This window comes from Marmota marmota, unplaced genomic scaffold (genome assembly GCF_001458135.2).
Source record: "Marmota marmota marmota unplaced genomic scaffold, marMar, whole genome shotgun sequence".
Taxonomy (NCBI): domain Eukaryota; kingdom Metazoa; phylum Chordata; class Mammalia; order Rodentia; family Sciuridae; genus Marmota; species Marmota marmota.
Window position 1 is genome coordinate 27298049 of NW_025999932.1, and position 20123 is coordinate 27318171.

Below are 20123 nucleotides of genomic sequence, written 5' to 3' on the forward strand. Positions count from 1 at the left end.
AATAATTTTTAAAAGAATAATAAAAGAAAAAGAACATTTTTCTTTCCCCTTTCTTAGTTGACCTGTTATAATTTAACTTTTCCTTGGCCTGGCCTATGCATGCATGAAAAACACACACACACACCAGAGTAGAAAATGGCAGATCACCTCTATTCCCAAATGTACACTGATCTACACAGCAGTGCCACTGATCCCATATACAAAGAAAACCTATCAATTTCATTTCATCATAGGCTAGACCAAATCAAGTGCTTTCTCCCCAAAATTTAAATAACTTCATAATTGTTTGTGTTCCCCAGCAGGCCTTATTGAGCATGCTGACAAGCACCCTTCCTAACATATCCCTCCTTAAACATCTTCACCCTCCAGGTGGCTTTGACTTCCTGCGAGAGGACCAGTCCTCCCCAGTGCCAGATTCAGGGCTGAGCTCCAGTTCTACCTCCTCCAGCATCAGCCTGGGAGGCAGCAGTGGGAACCTCCCACAGATGACGCAAGAGGTAGAAGATGTGGACACAGCTGCTGAAACCGATGAGAAGGCAAACAAGCTCATTGAATTCCTGACAACCAGGTAGTTGGGGGTAAAGAGTCACGCTGCTGCGGTTTTCAGGTCAACCTTTTGAAAAAGTGTCAGCCCTTTAAACCACACAGATGGAAAAGTGATCCCGGAGTTCTAACAAAGTTCTATTTTCTCTTCTAATTTGCATCTGCCAGCATAAAAGGCAGACACTAGTAGAGCTTGTCTCTGGTCCCACTGATACAGTGGATGATGGGCAGGGAGGTTTCCAGTAGACATTTCCATGGTGCCACAGATGGAGACAGGACCTGGTAACTGCAGGCTTGACTTTAGTCACATATCAGAGCTGCCAGGATCTGGGAGTTCTGAGACATCGCAAACATCTTCACTCTGGAAACCAATGATTTCAGCTACAATTGAGCCAGGAGCAGCTGCTGAGGGGATCACTGTCTGCGTGTCTGGTCCAAAGAGTCATTTGTAATTGGGAGTCAGAAATGAGAAACTAGGAAGCAGGATGGGAAAGGACTCAAACTAATCATAAAGCAAAATCAAGGAAAACTACAAGTGGTCCTGTTTTTTCAGGTCTTCCTGCTCTTCTAATTAACCATTTCACTTGTAAGACTTCAGAATTTCTAGCAGCCCGAGGTCCAGTGTTTGTATAAAGGCATGCACCTGTGACCTGGAGACACGCTCTCCTTTTGCAGTGAGTTAAGTCCTGGAAATTTAGTTTGTATACATGTTATACAGTATCTGACATGAGTTTTCTTTCTTGCATCAGTTAATGCAAAAAGAGCATTTTCTTTCCCCAATAACTCAGGTTCTTTTACACAGCTCCCAGCTTAATGTGGGATATCGTGTGCAGGAAGCTTAGGAGGGGGGCCCTTCATACAGAGTGTGTGCACAGACAGGGTGCTTCAGAGACCTGGATGATTCATAGAGAGAACAGGTGGTGTTGCCACTTACCATCCAACAATACCACATGTTGAGAAAGGCAGTCGACTGAAGTTCTCTCACCTGGCTCTATTGAGTCTTACTGTTGAAAACCAACTAGACAATGAAAGCCATATCTTCAGTTTGGGTCCACGGTATTTGGCAACTTAATGATGTGGTCTTCATGAAATCCTTATCTCTGCAAATGCTACGATGTGAACAGTGAGTCTGTCTAAATCTACATTTTATTTAGTATTTTATATTAATTTATTCAACATATCAATAATATGCCTGTACTGTTATGGCAAAATAGGAGATTTTCATTTTGTGAATCAATTTAATTTAAAACATTGAAAAGTATGTCTCCACAAACTTGAAATGTACCCCCAGATCATGAAGTTTTCGAAAGTATTGTGCATCTTCAGAGTCAGAACTCCATGTATAGTTTTTAAAATGGTAAGTGAAAATTATACTTTTGACATTTTGTGTGTTTTGTTCAAGGGCATTCGGTCCACTTTGGTGCCATGAAGACATCACACCCAAAAATCAAAATTCAAAGAGTGCCGAGCAGCTCACTAATTTCCTACGTCATGTTGTATCCGTATTCAAAGATTCCAAATCAGGTACTTCATCCTCTTTGCCCAGATCCTTCTTTCATCAGTTTTCCATAAGGGAGATCACTTCATGATGACAATACACCTTATAACGTGATCCTGACACCACCTGTGCATGAGCATATTCATAGGAGAATTTCAAAGCTTCTTCTTAGTGTGGCCCAACTGAATCCATGCCATCTGCACTTGCACCAAGCCCCATCAAATAACCTTCCCAATCTTAACCTTACTACTAGAATTAAACTCTACCCATAATGTTAATTTTATCTAGAAAAAATCGTGAGGCATAAATTTCATTTATTGGCCAACATCAGTCTCAACTATGAAAAATCGTCAACCAGTTTAATTAAATGACTGATTGGAATTTTTTAAGGGGGGAAAAAAGAAAAGAATTTGAGTCTGTGATGTAGCTCAATGGTAAGCTCTTGCCTAGAGTGTACAAAGTCCTTGTTATAAAAAGACAAAAAGAATTTGTGATGAAATGTTTTTGGCTTTAAGGGTTTGCTAACAATTCTTGTACAAATGACCTTTCAATATTCTAAACACAGTGATTCTCATTGAAACTATAGTAGCATCATAATATTTACAGATTTGCCCGCAAGCTGAATTCCTTTCAGATATAACTTGGACTGACTGATTTGTGTGCAAAATTTGAACTTGGTTCCTTACTGTGATATAAAAGCTATGTCTACCCTTTTTTCACACCAGTATTAGATCTGGCTCACTGACTTTCCCAGCTGCTCTAATAATTAACATGTTTCCTACTTTGAAGCATTTCTGATTAACCACATCTCTTTTCATTATCATAAGACACCTACTATAAACCAAAAACTACTGATAAACTGAAATGGTAAACTCATTTCAGGAATAGGATTGCCTTTTGCTTTCTTTCTTCGTGTGTGTGTGTGTGTGTGTGTGTGTGTGTGTGTGTGTATGTGTCCTGTCTAACAGGACCTCATGACTGCTAGACAAGTGCTCTACCACTGAGCTGTATCCCCAGCATTTTTTTTCCCTTTTACTACACTATGCTTTATCAAGACTCATACAAAATTTGTCTTTATTTTAAAATGGTTCATTCATTCATTTTGGGATGGATCTTGACATGTTACCCAGGCCAGCCTTGAACACCTGGGTTCAAGCAATGCTCTTGTCTCAGTCTCCCAAATAGCTGGGACTACAGGCACCCAGGTTTATGGTCGATTTTTACAAATGGACCACCACAGGATAGCTCTATGCTGCCAGGATGCTATGACTTTGGTGTCCTGGGTGACTTTGGTGTCCTAGTTTGCAGCACAGAGGCTAACTCGTTCTCTGGCACTAGGTTTTCATCTGGAACAACACTTGAGTGAAGTGGCACTGCAGACAGCCCTCGCGAGCTCCTCAAGGCACTATGCTGGCCGGTCCTTCCAGATATTCCGGGCCCTCAAGCAGCCTCTGTCTGCACATGCCTTGTCTGACCTCCTGTCTCGACTGGTGGAGGTGATCGGAGAACACGGAGATGAGATTCAGGTATAGAAGGGAAGACCACTGAGCTCATGAAGGCCGAGCTCTTTGAATTCAAATGAGAGGAGTTAACTTTCTTTGATCCTTCTCTCTCACTCATTAAATCATCCATTTGAACAATTTAAAAAATTAGAAGTTGGCCTTTGTATTTCCAAAATTCAGTCCTGGGGCATTGTTCTAGAAATTCTAGAAATTCAATGAATACTATGAATGAATACTATTCTGTTTATAAAACAAATGGTTGAAAAATCTGTTTGGATCCTTTTTGGGGGGGGGGGTTATTTGGCAGAGGGAACATAGGTTATTTTGTATTGTTTGGGGGTTTTACCATCCATTGAGGATGCAGGACTCAATCTCTGCACACACAGCAAGCATCTCCATTGTATCTGTGCAAAGTCCTACCCTTCCCTGTATGGTCATTCTTCAGTAGACTGGAAGAGTTGGAGATGGAATGGGGTCGCTGCCACAGGAAGACCCTACTGTAGGAGACCCAGAGACTGGGGAGATGAATGGTTTGAAAGCTAAGGGCATTACAAGCTCTGTGGCTTGGGCCAAGCCCTTTTTTCCCATTGACATATTCCTGCATCTCAGGAAACCTGCACAAACCTATGGACTCTACCTTTTTCTCCTCCTTCTGGCAACAAAGTGCAGGCAAATGCCTCTGAGGCAAACCTCTTCTTAGGCACACTTCTTACACCTCATCTCTTCCTATCAGACACTATTCCTCAGCAGGGGGCCATTCTTCCCCCTTCCCCTTCCCCACCTCCTCCCGCCACCACCACTCCTGCCCACCTTGGATTTCAAACCTCATTAAAGCTGTCAGACATAGAGAAATACATCCTTATTATCAGCTAACTCCTAAGACATCTGAATTTCCTAAATAGTCTTAAAAATTTGTTTTTAGATTTTTGTGATTTAAAGCAACAATGATTGTGTAGCTTTCAGATCTACTGATATTACTGGAATAAAGTTTGCATTAATTAAGTTTATCCTCAGAAAGTTAACAGTGACTATAAGCAGCACAAAATGTAATCTTTGCATGTTTGGCAGGGTTATGTAATGGAAGCCCTTCTGACCTTGGAGGCTGCTGTGGATAACTTATCTGACTGCTTGAAGAACAGTGATCTCTTAACTGTTTTATCTCGGTGAGAATCAGTTCACTGACATTATGTAATCAAATTTACTGCACTGAATATTTGGGAGATGCTGAATTTGTGACAGAGTACAAAGAGAAAATTTCATTTTTGAAGTTTATATATGACCTGAAAAGTATGTATGGTATTTCCTAAAGTTAAAAAAGGAAGTTATAATATACATATATACACATTTTACAAATATTTTTAAATGTCAGAAGATAGACACCAAATATTATCTCTCCATTGATACAAATATTAATGATTTTTCACTTTTTCATGTCCTTGAATACTTTTGGGGGGGGGGAGAGGGGGAATACTGGGGGTTGAATCCAGGGGTACTTTACAACTGAGCTACATCCCCAGTCCTTTTATTTTGAGACAGGTCCTCACTAAGTTACTGAGGGTCTCACTATTGTTGCCAAAGGTGGCCGTGGAACTTGTGATCCTCCTGCCTCAGCCTCCCAAATTGCTGGGATTATAGGCATTGGTAAACAGAAACTAAAACTAAACAATATTTTTAAATGAACATATACAAAGCTCAGCTGAACTATTCCTATTAAAACTGTTGGAATAAATGTTGACTTTACTTAAAAGAAATTCCTGCTTTTTTTGTTGTTGTTGCTGCCAATATTTAGAAAACTCATTTGAAATATTCATGAACCCAGGTTGTATAATTGAGCTCATCTTTCTTGAAATTGAGCCAGTAAAGGTTGTACTTGTCAAGGTTTGTTTTTCATAGCTTAAAGTTTAAGGATAAGGAAAAAAGAAATTAGAAGAAAGTAGCATTTATTTCCAAAGAATATTTCCCCTTCTTTAGTGTTTCCTAGGGACTTGAGTGGACTTCACTTTTAGTGAAGCTTGTGGGCACTCCACTGAACGAATTTAATTTGAACTTATTTGTTTTTATACCCAGCTCTTCATCACCAGATTTAAGCTCCAGCACTAAACTAACCGCAAGCAGAAAGAGCACAGGGCAACTAAATGTGAACCCAGGAGCTGCCGGTGGCAACACCACAACTGCAGAACGGAGTCGGCATCAAAGAAGCTTCTCTGTGCCCAAGAAGTTTGGTGTGGTTGACCGATCCTCTGACCCACCTCGAAGTGCCACCCTGGACAGAATCCAGGCTTGTACCCAACAGGGTCTTTCCTCAAAAACCAGAAGCTCCTCCTCTTTGAAGGACAGTCTTACGGACCCATCCCACATAAATCATCCCACCAACCTGTTGGCCACCATCTTCTGGGTCACAGTGGCCTTGATGGAATCTGACTTTGAGTTTGAGTACCTAATGGCCTTAAGGCTGTTGAATCGACTACTAGCACATATGCCACTTGATAAAGCTGAGAACCGAGAAAAACTTGAGAAACTCCAGGCCCAGCTCAAGTGGGCTGACTTCTCAGGGTTGCAGCAGCTGCTGCTGAAGGGATTCACATCTCTCACCACGACCGACCTGACCCTGCAACTTTTCAGCCTGCTGACCCCAGTGTCCAAAGTATCCATGGTGGATTCATCCCAAGCTATCGGTAAAGCCAACTCGCTCACTCTCTCAATGCTCGTGGTGGGATTTATCTTTAGTGGAATAAGATGATATGGATTTACTGCTTTTAACAGTTTTGCTAAGAAATGGTTCTTTAGGAATAGCTACTTTTGTTTTGTTTTGTTTTGTTTTAAAATTCCATTTAATAGGGTTGGGGATGTGGTAGAGCACTTACCTAGCATGTGCAAGACTCAAGGTTTGGTGGCCAGCACTGTCTTTATATCATAGAAGATATTTCAAGGCAGTAAATTAAAAGAGTAGTGCAGTGAACTTTCCTCTTAGAACCACCTTCATAGTGTCCCAGAGATTTTGATCTGTTATGTCTCTATTCTTATTTATCTCTAAGTATTTTTTTTATTTCATCCCTGGTTTCTTCAGCTGTCCATTGGTCATTCAATAGTGTGATATTTTTAGTCTCCAGGTGTTAGAGCAGCTTCTATTTTTTATGTTACCATTGATTTCTAACTTCATTCCCTTAGGATCTGATAAAATGCAAGGTTTAATCTCTATTTCTTTGTATTTGCTCAGAGTTGCTTTGTGGCATAAGATATGGTCTGTTTTAGAGAAGGATCTGTGTGCTGCGGAGAAGAAAATGTGTTCAGTCATTGATGAATGAAATATTCTGTATATGTCTGCTAAGTCTAAATTATTAATTATATTTTTTAGTTCTACAGCTTCTTTATTTAGTTTTTGTTTGGAAGATCTATTGAGTTGTGAGAGAAGTGTGTTAAAGTCACCCAGTATTATTTTGTTACCATCTATTTGATTCTCAAAGTTGTGAAGGGTTTGTTTGGTATATGTTGAACCTCTTTTTTTCTTTTATTTATTTATTTATTTATTTTTACTTGTTCTTTTTAGATATACAAGACAGTAGAATGTATTTTGACGTATTATATATACATGGAATATTCCTTTGCTCTTATACAGACTATTTTTCCTATTTTTTTCAACTCCCAAATCTTTTAATTATTTATTGCTTTTCTTTTCCTCTTTAAAATTTTATTGATTCCCTATTGTTTTGAATTAAAACAAATCAACACACCAGATTTTTAATACCATGGCAAATAGCCCAGAATTCATTTCATGAACTAGATTTTAACTCAGAGATACTAGGCCATTCCTCATTATTTGAAAAAGTCTTTACTGAGCCGAGCTGGGTGGCGCATGCCTATAATCCCAGTGACTCAGGAGACTGAGGCAGAAAGATTGCAAGTTCAAAGCCAGCCTCAGCCATTTAGTTAGGCTCTATGCTACTTAGGGAGATCATCTCAAAATGAAAAATGACTGGGGATGTGGCTCAGTGGTAAAGCACCCCTGGGTTCAATCTCCAATAAGTCTTTATAATTCTGTGACTAAGACTTAAATTGGCTGATCTATGTCCTTTTGTACCAGCTTTTCTTAAAATGTGTTTTGATAAAAATTTCAAATTAGTGTTTCAGCTCAATTCAGTCTGTTCCAATAAAATCTGTGTCGTCATTCTTCATTCACAAAGAATCCATCACAAGATGACAAATGTATGTTAAAATTGCAAATCTACTTTGGTGCCTCCTTTATAATTATTGCCATTGTGATTGTCTGTTTTTCATGGATTTTTGTGTTAGGTCATATTTAAGCTGCTTCCAAAGACTGCTTTTGTATCACTGCAGAATAAAACCTATAATGTGCCTGTCCACTGTCACCAGTTAAAATGTCCTGTATTTAGCTATCTTCATTGTATCTTCTCTAATCCAGGGTTTCCACTGAATGTCTTGTGTCTCCTGCCCCAGCTGATCCAGCATTTTGAAAATCCCAATCAGTTCTGTAAAGATATAGCCGAAAGGATTGCTCAGGTATGAGTTTCAGTTCCACATTCAGGCAAGTCCATATGGGCCTGCAGGAAGGCCCAGTGTCAGTCAGAAATGACCAGGCCCAGGGAAGCCAGTGATTTTTCTCAAATGTGAGTGTCTGATACATACTGTCTTCTTTGATTATTAAGAAAAACAAGTGGAAAGAACTTTTGGAAATTGTATTAGCTAATTACTAAGTTAAGCCCTGCTGTGACTACCACAAGTTCTGTCAGTCTTCTTTCCAGACTATCAGGATTTATAGCAAAATTTGCTAACATTTCTTCCTTTCATTGGAATACTTTATCCTTAATTGCTTTTCTTATCTTAAAAGGTTTGTTTGGAAGAGAAAAACCCTAAACTTTCAAATCTTGCACACGTTATGACTCTTTATAAAACACACAGCTATACAAGGGACTGTGCCACGTGGGTCAATGTGGTCTGTCGATACCTTCATGAAGCATATGCTGACATTACCTTGAACATGGTCACCTACCTGGCAGAGGTAAGCTTTAAACTAAGGATAACATCCATTATAGCGTCTCTGGTTAAATATTCATATGGAACTGATAATATACCCTCAACTTCTGTTTATTGAGTCCCTGCTACATATTATTATAGATACTAATGGAATCATCTCAAATCTTCACAACAAGCCAGTGATGTGGTTATTATAATAAAGAATCTGAGGCTCTGCCAGGTTAAGTTTAAGGTGGCAGAGCAGGTCTTTGATCCCAGATCTAGCTACTTCCAAAGCTTAAACTCCTGTTTATTAATACCTATCAGCATGACAGAGATGTGAAAATCTTATCCTAATTATTCTGAGTGTTCAAATCTTATTTAAGGAGTTACTGTGTATCTTGATGTGTTTAATGGTTGTTTGCTCTGAAGTAATTAACAAAAAATACCTCCTAAAATAAAAGTGTTTATCATTACCTTTTTTTTAATCAAATTGGAATGTGTTTGTAGCACAAACATTACAACCCAAACTCTAATTTTCTGTTTCTGTTTGTGCTAGAAATATATAGCATTTCACAGGTAGTCCTATGGTCCCAACAAATTTAATATGCAAGGTCATAAAGTCCTTATCCAAAGAGATAAGGGCAATCTATCCTAACTTTTCTTTTAGTTATATCACCAATATAGGTTTCAAATAAGTTAAAAAGTCAACCATTCCTCAAAGCCTCTACAAGACTGAATGGTTCAGGCTGGGGCTGTGTCGTTCAGTGGTAGAATGCCTGCCTCACAAGTGTCAGGCACTGGGTTCAATCCTCAGCACATAAAGATATTGTGTCCATCTACAACTAAAAAAAAATTTTTTTAAATTGAAAGTATCTATGTAGCATAAGGTACAAACCCATAAAACAATATTTGCAGTTGACCCTGCAGGATTCTGCCTGACAGTATGGATCAGCAATCTATGGGCTACATCAGACCATCAGCAGTCCAGGATTTATTTACTCTTTCCCCACCTGCATACCTAGTATTTTAAGGATCTCTCACAGTGCCACTCCAGTGCTTTTGATAATCACCTGGTCACAGTTGTCCCTACACATACCTCGGCACACAATAAGTACTGGGAGAACTGTCACAAACATCCTGTTTACAAGGCAGATAATGGTGCCTGTTTTAAAAGAAGATATAGTGTGTGATAGAATAGAAAGAGGCAATATTTGTTTGGAATACTAACCATGATAGTTTCAAAAGTGTAAATGGAAGGTGGGACACACACACAATGGAATATCATTAGCCTCAAGAGACAGAAATTCTGACACATGTTTCACCATAGATGAGCCTTGAGTACATAATGCTAAGTGAAATAAGCCAGATACAAAAGGAAAATATCATGATTCAACATACTTGAGGCACATAGATTAGGCAAATCTATAGGAGCAGAATATATATATATATATATTGATTACCAGGAGCTGGGGGCAGTAGGTAGGAGATAGTTATTTTATTGGTATAGAATCTCAGTATGGAGTGATGAGCAAGTCCTGGAAGTACATAATGATGGCTGCACAGCAATGTGAATTGATACCACTGAATTGCACACTTAAAAATGGTTAAAATGGTTATGATGTGTACTTCACCACACACACAAAAAAAATATATTAAAATAAATCACCTAATTTGTTCTGTTCTGCCCTTATCACAAAATTGTCACCAAAAACTTTTATTATGAACTTACCCAACTTTCCACCATATATAATCCAATTAACGTCTGTTTCAGTTACCTGTTTTTTCAGGTCTTAGCCATGCACATATGTCTAACTGTGTGGCAGTGGGCAGTCCTTGCATTGCACCTGCTCTGTTTATGCTAATTCTGTGTGTATCTCCATGTGTTGACCTAACTCACAGGATGCTGTTTTGAATAACCCTGGAATTCTGTCAGGTTCATGTAAAACTTCAATCGTTTCCCTTTTGTTGCTTACGTTCATAATTCATTCTATTAGAGGGGGTCCTGTTATGTAGATCTTTTATCAAATGATATTTGATATTTTATCAAGTGATCACTTATATTATCTAAAAATATCAAGTGATCCCTTTTCCCAAAGTATAATTACCCAGTCAAAAGACACGACTATGTGGGTATGTTACTACATTTGAGAAATTGGTCTCCACAGAGAATTTCCTAATTTACAATACTAACATGTATAAATATTTTTTGTGTGGCTATATTCCTACTAAATTTTGTCACTGCAGGTATTCATTTTTCTGTATGATGCTTTTTATAAATATTGTCAGATTATTTTCCTTATGTATTTCCTTTCTGGTGAAGATATTCAATTTTCCACACAATGGATTTACGTAACTGTTTACTTCCTCCTGTGTGAGCTGTTCTGTTATTTCCTTTGACCACTTTTGATGTGGAATTTCAGGATTTATTTGTATCATTTCTATCAATCCTTTATTTTGAATAGCAAACTTTTATCATGATGCCTAACATAAATATTTTCTCACTATTCTGTTTTTCTTTGAGACAATGTCATTGGCTTTTTTCCTGATTATAAAAGGAAAAAAAAAGCTCATAACAGAAAATTTGGAAGGTCCAGAACATTATTTTTAAAATAAAGAAAAAGCATCACCCCAAATTATTTTATTTAGAGAGAAATACTATTTCTGTACAACAAACATATCCATTTCAATTTTGGCATCAACTGTTGTTATGTAGCTAATCTGTATGCTCTTTGTCCATGTTTTTTATTGGTGTATCCTAGTTGTAAGTAGTGGCAGGATTCATTGTTACATCTTTATACATGTGCACAATATAATTTGGCCAGTATCATTTCCCAGCATTTCCCCATTCTCTCCCCTCCTCCCTGCCCCTGATCCCTTTGCTCTCTATTTTACTGAACTCCCTTTGATTTCAACGAGATCTGCCCCCACCTTTCTTTTCCTTTTTCCTCTCTCTAGCTTCCACATATGAGAGGGAACATATGACCCTTGACCTTCTGAGTTTGGCTTATTTCACTTATTTCATAGTGGTCTCTAGTTTCATCCACTTTCCTGCAAATGACATAATGTCATTGTTCTTTATGGCTGAATAAAACTCCACTGTGTATTTTTTTTTTTTTATCCATTCATCCATTTATGGACACCTAGGCTGGTTCTGTAAGACAATTATATATGCTTTGTCTTCAACTTAATATCATCTAATATGCTTTGCTGTCTTTAAAACATTATTCTATTAACTACATAATAGTTCACAATGTAATTTACTATTAATTTATATATCAATTTCCCTGATGTTCAATATTTAAATTGCTTGTAGTGCTTTCTTGTTTTGTGTATGCTTTTTTAACCATTTAATTACAGAAATCTCATACATTCACTCTGCTTTCATAGTGTTTTTTGTTTTTTTTTTTTTCTTTTTTTTTCTCTTTTTTTTCTTTTTTTTTTTTTTATTTTTTATGGTGGGTTGTTCAAAACATTACAAATTTCTTGACATATCATATTCCACACTTTGATTCAAGTGGGTTATGAACTCCCACCTTCACCCCATACACAGATTGCAGAATCACATCAGTTACACATCCATTGATTTACAAATTGCCATCCTAGTGTCTGTTGTGCTCCGCTGCCTTTCCCATCCTCCACCCTCCCCCCTCCCCACCTCTCCCCTCCNATTTGGAAAGCAGTATGGAGATTTCTTGGAAAGCTGGGAATGGAGCCACCATTTGACCCAGCCATTCCCCTTCTTGGTCTATTCCCTAAAGACCTAAAAAGAGCATGCTACAGGGACACTGCTACATCGATGTTCATAGCAGCACAGTGCTTTCATAGTGTTTATCTCTGGTTTTGGAAAGAAATGTTCCTAAGAGTGTAAATATTATTCCAAAAATATGGACCTCTTTATTGCTCATGATCTCAAATAACAAATTATCCAATTTACATTTCTACTGATGTATAAGAATACCTAATTCCTTTTCTCCTTACCAATACTAAATATTGCCAGTTTCTAATCTTTGCCAATTTCATAACTGAAAAATTATATTGCAATTTATAATTTATATAATTTATACAATTTATAATTGTTGATGATTAATGTTGTTTGATGCTTTCCTTTTGAGATTAATTTTTTTAATATTACATGTGTACATTTTATGATGTCCCTGTGCCTTTGATGATATCTCCATTTCCTCAGAAGTTAGGATCTTTTATTTTCCCTCCTAAAGAAATATGCAGTGGTAAAGATCTGGGGAAACCTGGGTGCTTCTATGGGAAAGTCCTGTGTAGAGCTGACTTCACCTGCACTTTACCTCCCACAGTTGCTGGAGAAAGGTCTCCCCAGTATGCAACAGCCCCTCCTCCAAGTGATCTACAGTCTGCTCAGCTACATGGACCTTTCTGTTGTTCCTGTCAAGCAGTTTAATGTGGAAGTTCTTAAGACTATTGAAAAATACGTGCAAGTGAGTATCTGCATAAGTTTACTTATCAGCAGAGTCAATCCAAAAAGACTGAGACTTGTCTATAATTTGTCCTTGGGTACAAAGCCTTATGGGCACTAGATCATGTATTCATTCCTTGGTATCCATGACAAAGGGAGGGCAGTCCAGCCGGGTGGTTGATGGCATCCTGAGTGGCACTCTGAGAAGACAGAATGAGGCCTTGGCACATTCCTGACCTTCAGAGGGCACAGTTCTGCCTACTGGGGCTTGTAGGCTGCATATTAAAAGCACACACCTGGCTGGGAGGGCAGGGGCAGATCTTATTTCTGGTATCTCATTTCAAAGGAGGAGGAGGGACAAGGAACTTGTATGCGTGCCATGTACCAGGTTCCAGACCAGGTGCCTCAACATGTGAAAAGTTACTCAGCAGTTAAAATCCCCACTTTAGAGTAAGCCAACTAAGGTTAAGATACTTGCATAAATGTTCTTTAAAACACTCCAACTGTTTGTTGAGATCATAAGTAAAATGACAATGTGAATAACTAATAAGAGTGTCTGGAGGTTCATTATGCTAGTCTCTGTTTCTGTGTTATTTTAATATTTCCATCATAAACAGTCTTGAAAGATTTAATAAAAACAAAAATCAACCAGAGACTGGCCCCAAGATCTCAGTTAGTAGAGGGTGGAGCTGGTATTTGAATCTGGCTCCAAAGTCATTTCTTTTGTTTCACTGAACCAGGCACCCAGCACAGCAGGACACTTGGTGAACATCAATAAACACCTACAGAATGTTTCTTTAAAGCCGTATCCTGAGACTCCCCAACTGGGTGGGGGAAGAGGTGGGGATTAATAGAAATAAAAGAAAAATATAAGTAGATCTCAAAGGAGCAAAGAGAGCAGAAACCGTTTCTAGAGCCTAGAAGTTTATCTGAAGCACACACCACAGACTGAACATAGGGAGCGCAGGCTTCTCCACATCTAGTTGTTCCTCTCTTTCTTCTCAGGAGTGTGCGTGGAGAGTTGCAGAATTCAAGAGCAAACACTAGGCTTGCTCTGGCAAATCTCACTGACAGGTAGTGTAAAGTTTAGATACTCCTTTCCATCTCCACCAATGACAATTACTAGAATTATTTAATGCTAAAAGTTGTTTATTTTTTTTTCTTCACTTTTAAAGTGCCAATGATAGTTGCGCCACAAGATAGGCATTCATTCAATAAGAATTTCAGCACTCACGGGATGAGGGGGTCAGCTACATCTTTCTATTAATCATGTGGCCCGTTTTCTTGTTGTATTAGTAGGATGTTCACTCTGTCCTGGGCTTGCAGGCCATCTCTGGTACTTAATTTCTTATCTTGAATAATGGCTAATTTCATATTTAATCCATGATTTCCCTTGTGCAGAATTTAAGGAAGGAGATGTATTTTATTTATTATTATAAAAATAATTACAATTGTTATTAAGTTGCTTTAACTATGTTCAATATTTTTGTGGGGGAAGTACCTCTTCCCACAAGTCAAGAAAACAAAGATGGTAAAACAAACTAATTGTTAAAGAAGAGCAGGAAGTTGATATATATTAAGGAAAGGAAAAGCATTCCAGGATGAGGGGATAGCATAAGGAAAGGCACAGAGGCCAAAGAGACCTTGCCTGGCCTAAGGTACTCTAGTAGTAGCTGCATGGAATGAGATCTGCAGGTCATGCTCAGAGTGTGGACACCACCCTGTCCACTAGAGGGAGCCATTGAAGCATGGAGATAGAGACTCTCTGAGAGCCTACTCTGAAGAGTTCTAGAAAGATCAGGGTAGCTGATTCTAAGGCTAGTTAAGGGGCCATTGAAATAATCTGGGCAGGGCCAGAGAGAATTCCACTGAGTTTAAACAGGGAAAGAAATATCAAAGGGAAAGGTAGGAGGAGTTAAGAAGAGCTTCCAGAATCCTGTGTTAGGTAACAAGAAAGATATGAAGTGAGAAAAGAGATCAAGAGGCCCAGGAATAAAATGGAGCAAGAAGACCCAAAGAAGTCAAAGGATCAAGGAAGACTGAAACCTAGAACCTGGAGGGGGGAGAACTTTGAGAAAGAGTGAATAGTCAACAGCATAACATTTTAGCATTGGGAGCTTTTTTTTTTTTTAATCAAATTAAGGATGTAGCTCCTTGGCAAAAATTGTACTTGTGATTTTTTTAACTTTATTCATTTGAATACAGACAAAATGAGTCTTTTTTATTTGCTTATTTCCTAAATGTAGCTCATTTTAGATATAAATGGTCTACTTATATCATTCGCCTTTTACTTATCACGGAATTCCCTACATGTTTTAAGTCAGTCAATTTCAGCAGCAGTTAGCTTTCCAAAATGAAGTTGTTTTTAACCTTGAGTGTTTTATTTCTTACAGAGCATTCACTGGAGAGAGGCTTTGAATATCTTAAAGTTGGTCGTGTCTCGATCGGCCAGCCTGGTGTTGCCTTCCTACCAGCACAGTGACCTCTCAAAGATAGAAATACATCGTGTGTGGACTAGTGCTTCCAAGGAACTACCTGGAAAAACCCTGGACTTTCACTTTGACATTTCAGAGGTACTTAACTTTGTTAGCTGTTTCTGTGAACTTCAGCATGAACTTATGATGGCAAAAGTTACAAGTAATTTCCTGGAGAAGGGAAGACTTATATTTATTATAAACAAAGACTGCAAAGGTCTAAATTTGGTTCCATTCTATTAAGAACACACTGAAGGGCTGAGGATGAGCATGTATAAGCCCCTGTGTTTGATGCAAAGCACCATAAAAAAAAAAAAAAGAAAGAAAAGAAAACTGAATTTCATATTCTCTGGGGCTCACAATTGGCAGCTTTAAGAAACAGAATCTAACCTAGCTGGGTGTGGTGATGCACGCCTGTAATCCCAGCAGCTCGGGAAGCTAAGATAGGAGGATTGTGAGTTCAAAGCCAGCCTCAGCAACAGTGAGGCACTAAGCAACTCAGTGAGACTCTGTCTCTAAATAAAATACAAAATAGGGCTAAGGATGTGGCTCAGTGGCCAAGTACCCATGAGTTCAAAACCTGGTACCAAAAAGACAAAAAAAAAAAGAAACCTCAGTTATATGAAAAACAATTTTTTAGAAAGCTACTTTAAAATGGAATATTAAACATTGTAAGCCATGTCACTCATTCTTTATCTTACAAGTATCATGTCATATCTTTCTAGCCATAACCTTTTTCTCCGATCTATACCAGATCCATAAATGACTGCAGTTTGGAATTACAGGAATATGGAATCCACCTTTATGGTTGCCTTGAACAGGGTAAGGGAAAGAGAAATTAAGAACCCATGCTACAGAATTGAGGGAAAAAAGAAAGGACAAAAAATGGTCAGATTTACCTGCTGCTTCCTGAGCCGACCTTTGGGTGCCTGTACTTAATTAAGTCTAAAGTATAACATAACTTGACTTTTGTATCTCTTATCCCATGACCCATGTAGCATGCCCCCTCCAAAGCAGAAACTACTCTGCTGATATTTATAATCAGAGCCTGGTGGTACCATGTCTGGTGCACAGAGATTGTTAACAATTATTTCCAAACACTGCTGAATTAATGCATTCCCCAAGAGTGGAGAAAAAAACGGGATCTGCTTATGTGGAACCCCCTTGCACTCTTAAATAGGTTACATCCAGGTTGCTTCTTTGACACAATAGTATTCACTGACTTCTTGTTTCAGTATTTGAGATGAGATACCCTTGCTGCACTGTGACGCCTGCATCTATATTTAGTATATAAATAATATTAAGATATTGATTCAATCTCTATGCATCATTTTTACTTGCTAGGGAGAAAGTTATTTTTATTCTTAGACTTGCATTTATTCTACTCCCAAGAGATATAATATATAAATAGCCAGTTAGCTGCATCCCTCAACACACAGAGACCCAGAAATACTCCAGAATGATGAGCCTTAGGAGCCAGGTGTAAAATTACCAGTCAGTTCCTGCCACCTCTGAGGACAGGCCTGTGAGCTGGTGTCTGCAGCAGAGACCTTCCTGGGACTCAAGTTTGGGAGGCACTGTCTACCACACCCCAAGGCTTTCAGGAAGTGGAAGTTCTAAAGTGTTGCCCAAGTACCTGGTTCTGACCTCATCCATTTAAATAAAATTGAAAAGATACACATAATGTAACCTTTTAAAAATGAAGAGTACCAGGCACAGTGGCACATGCTTGTAATCCCAGGAGCTCAAGAGGCTGAGGCAGGAGGATCATGAGTTCAAAGCCAGCCTCAGCAATGGTGAGGTGCTAAGCAACTGAGACCCTGTCTCTGAAGAAAATGCAAAATAGGGCTGGGGATGTGGCTCAGAGGTTGAGTGCCCCTGAGTTCAATTCTAGTACCAAAAAAAAAAAAAAAAACTTTAAAAAAAAATGAAGAGTATTTAAAGATTGATGATTAGCAGTTGGAGAGAGGGGAAGGAATTTTAGCCTTTCATTATAACTGGCAGAAGTTCTTCCTTATAGTTAAACGTCTGAAAACTGTTAGCTTTCCTCCATGTTTTGCATCTAATCTTTTCAGTGGTTTCTAAAGCATATTAAAGAACAAGTTCTTGAATTTGTTTTCTACTGCTAAAGAGGATGGGAAAATATTGAAGATAAAAAATGATTCAGAATGTATATTTGAACATTAGGGAAATGAGCTTATATGTAACACTGAACTTCTAGGACCTGCTTTTAATCACTTGAGCATTTTTCAGTTGCTGCTGGGTAGAACAGTCCCATTTTATATACCACAGAATTATTAATGAGATGGAAGAATGAGTGTTTTTGTGGTTTTTTTCTCCAGACACCAATCATTGGGAGGCGGTATGATGAACTACAGAATTCTTCTGGGCGTGATGGGAAGCCTAGGGCCATGGCAGTTACCCGGAGCACATCATCCACCTCATCAGGCTCCAATTCCAATGTTCTTGTTCCAGTCAGCTGGAAAAGGCCTCAGTATTCTCAGGTATACAATCCTAGACATGCATTGTTAGAAGGCAGTTTAGAGGACCTACCGAGTCCAGCTGCCCATGTGATATTGGATTCCTCCATGCCCACTCACAACATTTTTTCATCCAGACAGCAACACTTCCAGTGATGAGTCTCACAGCATTCTGAGGACACCCATTTTATCTTTGAACAGCTCATTATGTGGAGTTGAAGTCGGACTCTGTTACTTCTACTCATTGATTCTAGTTTTCTTAAGGCTTAGAAAACAAAAATCTTTCACATTGCAGCAGCCCTTCAAACAGTCAATTCCATAGGTTTTAGACACCCAAAGAGTCAATAGGGCTGTACACTAAAAGACCATTCTGGCTCCTCTTAGGAGCATCGACTTTAATCATGATCTCCATGCATAGGCTGAGTGGAGGGGGCTGCTAGACTTCTCTGTAGTTTGATTATATAGCCTAGGACTGTATTCAGTTTACAGATGACTGTGTCAAAGTACTGATGTCATTGGGCTTAGTCAGGTAAAACACTGCATTATTCAAAAGTCTTTTAGTGCTGTAGCAGAAATCCACTGAAAATTTTCCTGAAGTAGAAAAGGAATTAAACCATCTGTGTTAGTCACTTTTGTGCACTCCTACCAAATCCTGAGAGAATCAACTTATAAAGAAGAAAGCTTTATTTTGGCTCATGATTTCAGAGTTTCAGTCTGGTCACGTGGCTCTATTCCCTTGGACCTGTGATGGCACAGTACCTCATGGCAGGTGTATGTGGCAGAGGAGGTGCCCAATCACCTCATGGCAGCCAGTAAGCAAAGGAAGAAAGGAAAGGGCTAAGACCCTCAAAAGCCCCTTCATGGGCATGCCCCCAGTAACCTAACCGATTTCTACTCTTTAAGAGGTTCCCACCACCTCCCAAGAGCACTATAGGCTAATGCCCAAACCTGTAACACATGGGGACATTCAAGATCTAAACTATAATACCACCTAACTTGGCTTCAAACAGCTGGATCCTGACAAAGGTCAGGAACAAGAGCTTTAGATTCTTCTTCTCACTGTCCCCACCTTCCCTTTCCAAAGTCTTGGCCCCATATTTTCCCATCTGTTGACTTCATTCTCAGGTTGGCTCTTTACATGGAGGCAGCAATGACCTCTGAATCTCCAGGTTCTCTTGGCCTTCGGCTATGGTGATTTCAGATGAGCAAGGCCGTCCCTCTTCTGTAATCCATAGCAGTTCTAAAAAAAAAAAAAAAATGAGGACACTTACAGGGTGTGTGATGGTGTCAAAGGACTGGGAGAGGAGCCCTTCCCCAGAATGAAAAGAGAAACTAGAGTATCAGAAGACGGTGAAATGGGTGCTGGGAAGGAAAAACACATTTTTTTTTTTTTTTTTTTTTTGCATGCCCAACAGTATTCACCTTCATTCTCAAAAGTTTGGAAAATGGAACATATGGCACAAGCCGGCTGGAGCACAGCAGATTCTTAGTGAGCACTAAGTTGTTGAAAATGGGGGGAAAAAAGAAAAATGTATAACCCTTGTCCATGTTTCACTTAATTGATTTATTAAGAGAATTATACAGAATTATACAGTGACACTAAGACTTGGAGAATCATTGAGCAAATCTCCTGCCACCACTCAACATCAAGGTTCTCCAGTCTCTGACTTTGAAATGACACCATATTGGGTGTCTCTTCTGTAATCTGGATGGAAGGAGTGAACCAAATACCAACGGGAAGGAAAATCTAAGAATGTACATTCTACATAAAAAACATGAGTCAGACTGAAGGGGAGAAAACCATTTTAAAGACATTAAGATTGCTAGAAGAGCTATTCTGAAGTTCAATAACGTTTTCTAGGCTCTGGTTAATACATTTTTTCATTCTTAGCCTTCCATTCATTCTGAGACCAAGTTATCTCATTGAAATATATGGTTTACAGAAGAATCCCTATGCCTAGGGGGCTGGAAAATAAGGTTTACAAAGAAAAAAAAAGAATTATATCTATTTAAAATTAATCCAGAAAGATTTTATATGGCTTATGAATAATTGAATGTTTTCGTTCTGCAGAAAGTAGTTATTCTCTCATTTTGAGGAAAGAAGACTTGTCCTATAACAGAATATATTTAATTTAGATGTTGTAACATACAAGAAAATTATCAAGGAAAGAGATGGATATTCATGTAAGAACCTAGGGACTTGGTTATCCCACTTCTTGGGAT

The 20123-nt window shown here is 38.7% G+C and overlaps 2 protein-coding genes across 12 annotated transcripts in view; one reads left to right on the top strand and one right to left on the bottom strand.

Moving 5' to 3' along the window:
- Fry (FRY microtubule binding protein) overlaps positions 1–20123 on the top strand; it is a 376400-nt gene that overhangs the window by 314677 nt on the left and 41600 nt on the right. For all 10 annotated transcript variants that reach the window (XM_048800797.1, XM_048800790.1, XM_048800793.1 and 7 more), the window contains 10 exons: positions 370–568; positions 1946–2067; positions 3380–3567; positions 4612–4706; positions 5611–6218; positions 7964–8061; positions 8390–8560; positions 12828–12968; positions 15340–15519; positions 17763–17924. In XM_048800797.1, the coding sequence (XP_048656754.1) occupies positions 370–568; positions 1946–2067; positions 3380–3567; positions 4612–4706; positions 5611–6218; positions 7964–8061; positions 8390–8560; positions 12828–12968; positions 15340–15519; positions 17763–17924 (1964 nt within the window). The remainder of the gene's footprint in view (positions 1–369; positions 569–1945; positions 2068–3379; positions 3568–4611; positions 4707–5610; positions 6219–7963; positions 8062–8389; positions 8561–12827; positions 12969–15339; positions 15520–17762; positions 17925–20123) is intronic.
- Zar1l (zygote arrest 1 like) overlaps positions 11603–20123 on the bottom strand; it is a 65806-nt gene continuing 57285 nt past the window's right edge. For both annotated transcript variants that reach the window (XR_007346741.1, XR_007346740.1), the window contains 2 exons: positions 12330–19140; positions 11603–11895 (listed from right to left, as the gene is read on the bottom strand). The gene's annotated coding sequence lies outside the window, so the exon portion shown is untranslated. The remainder of the gene's footprint in view (positions 11896–12329; positions 19141–20123) is intronic.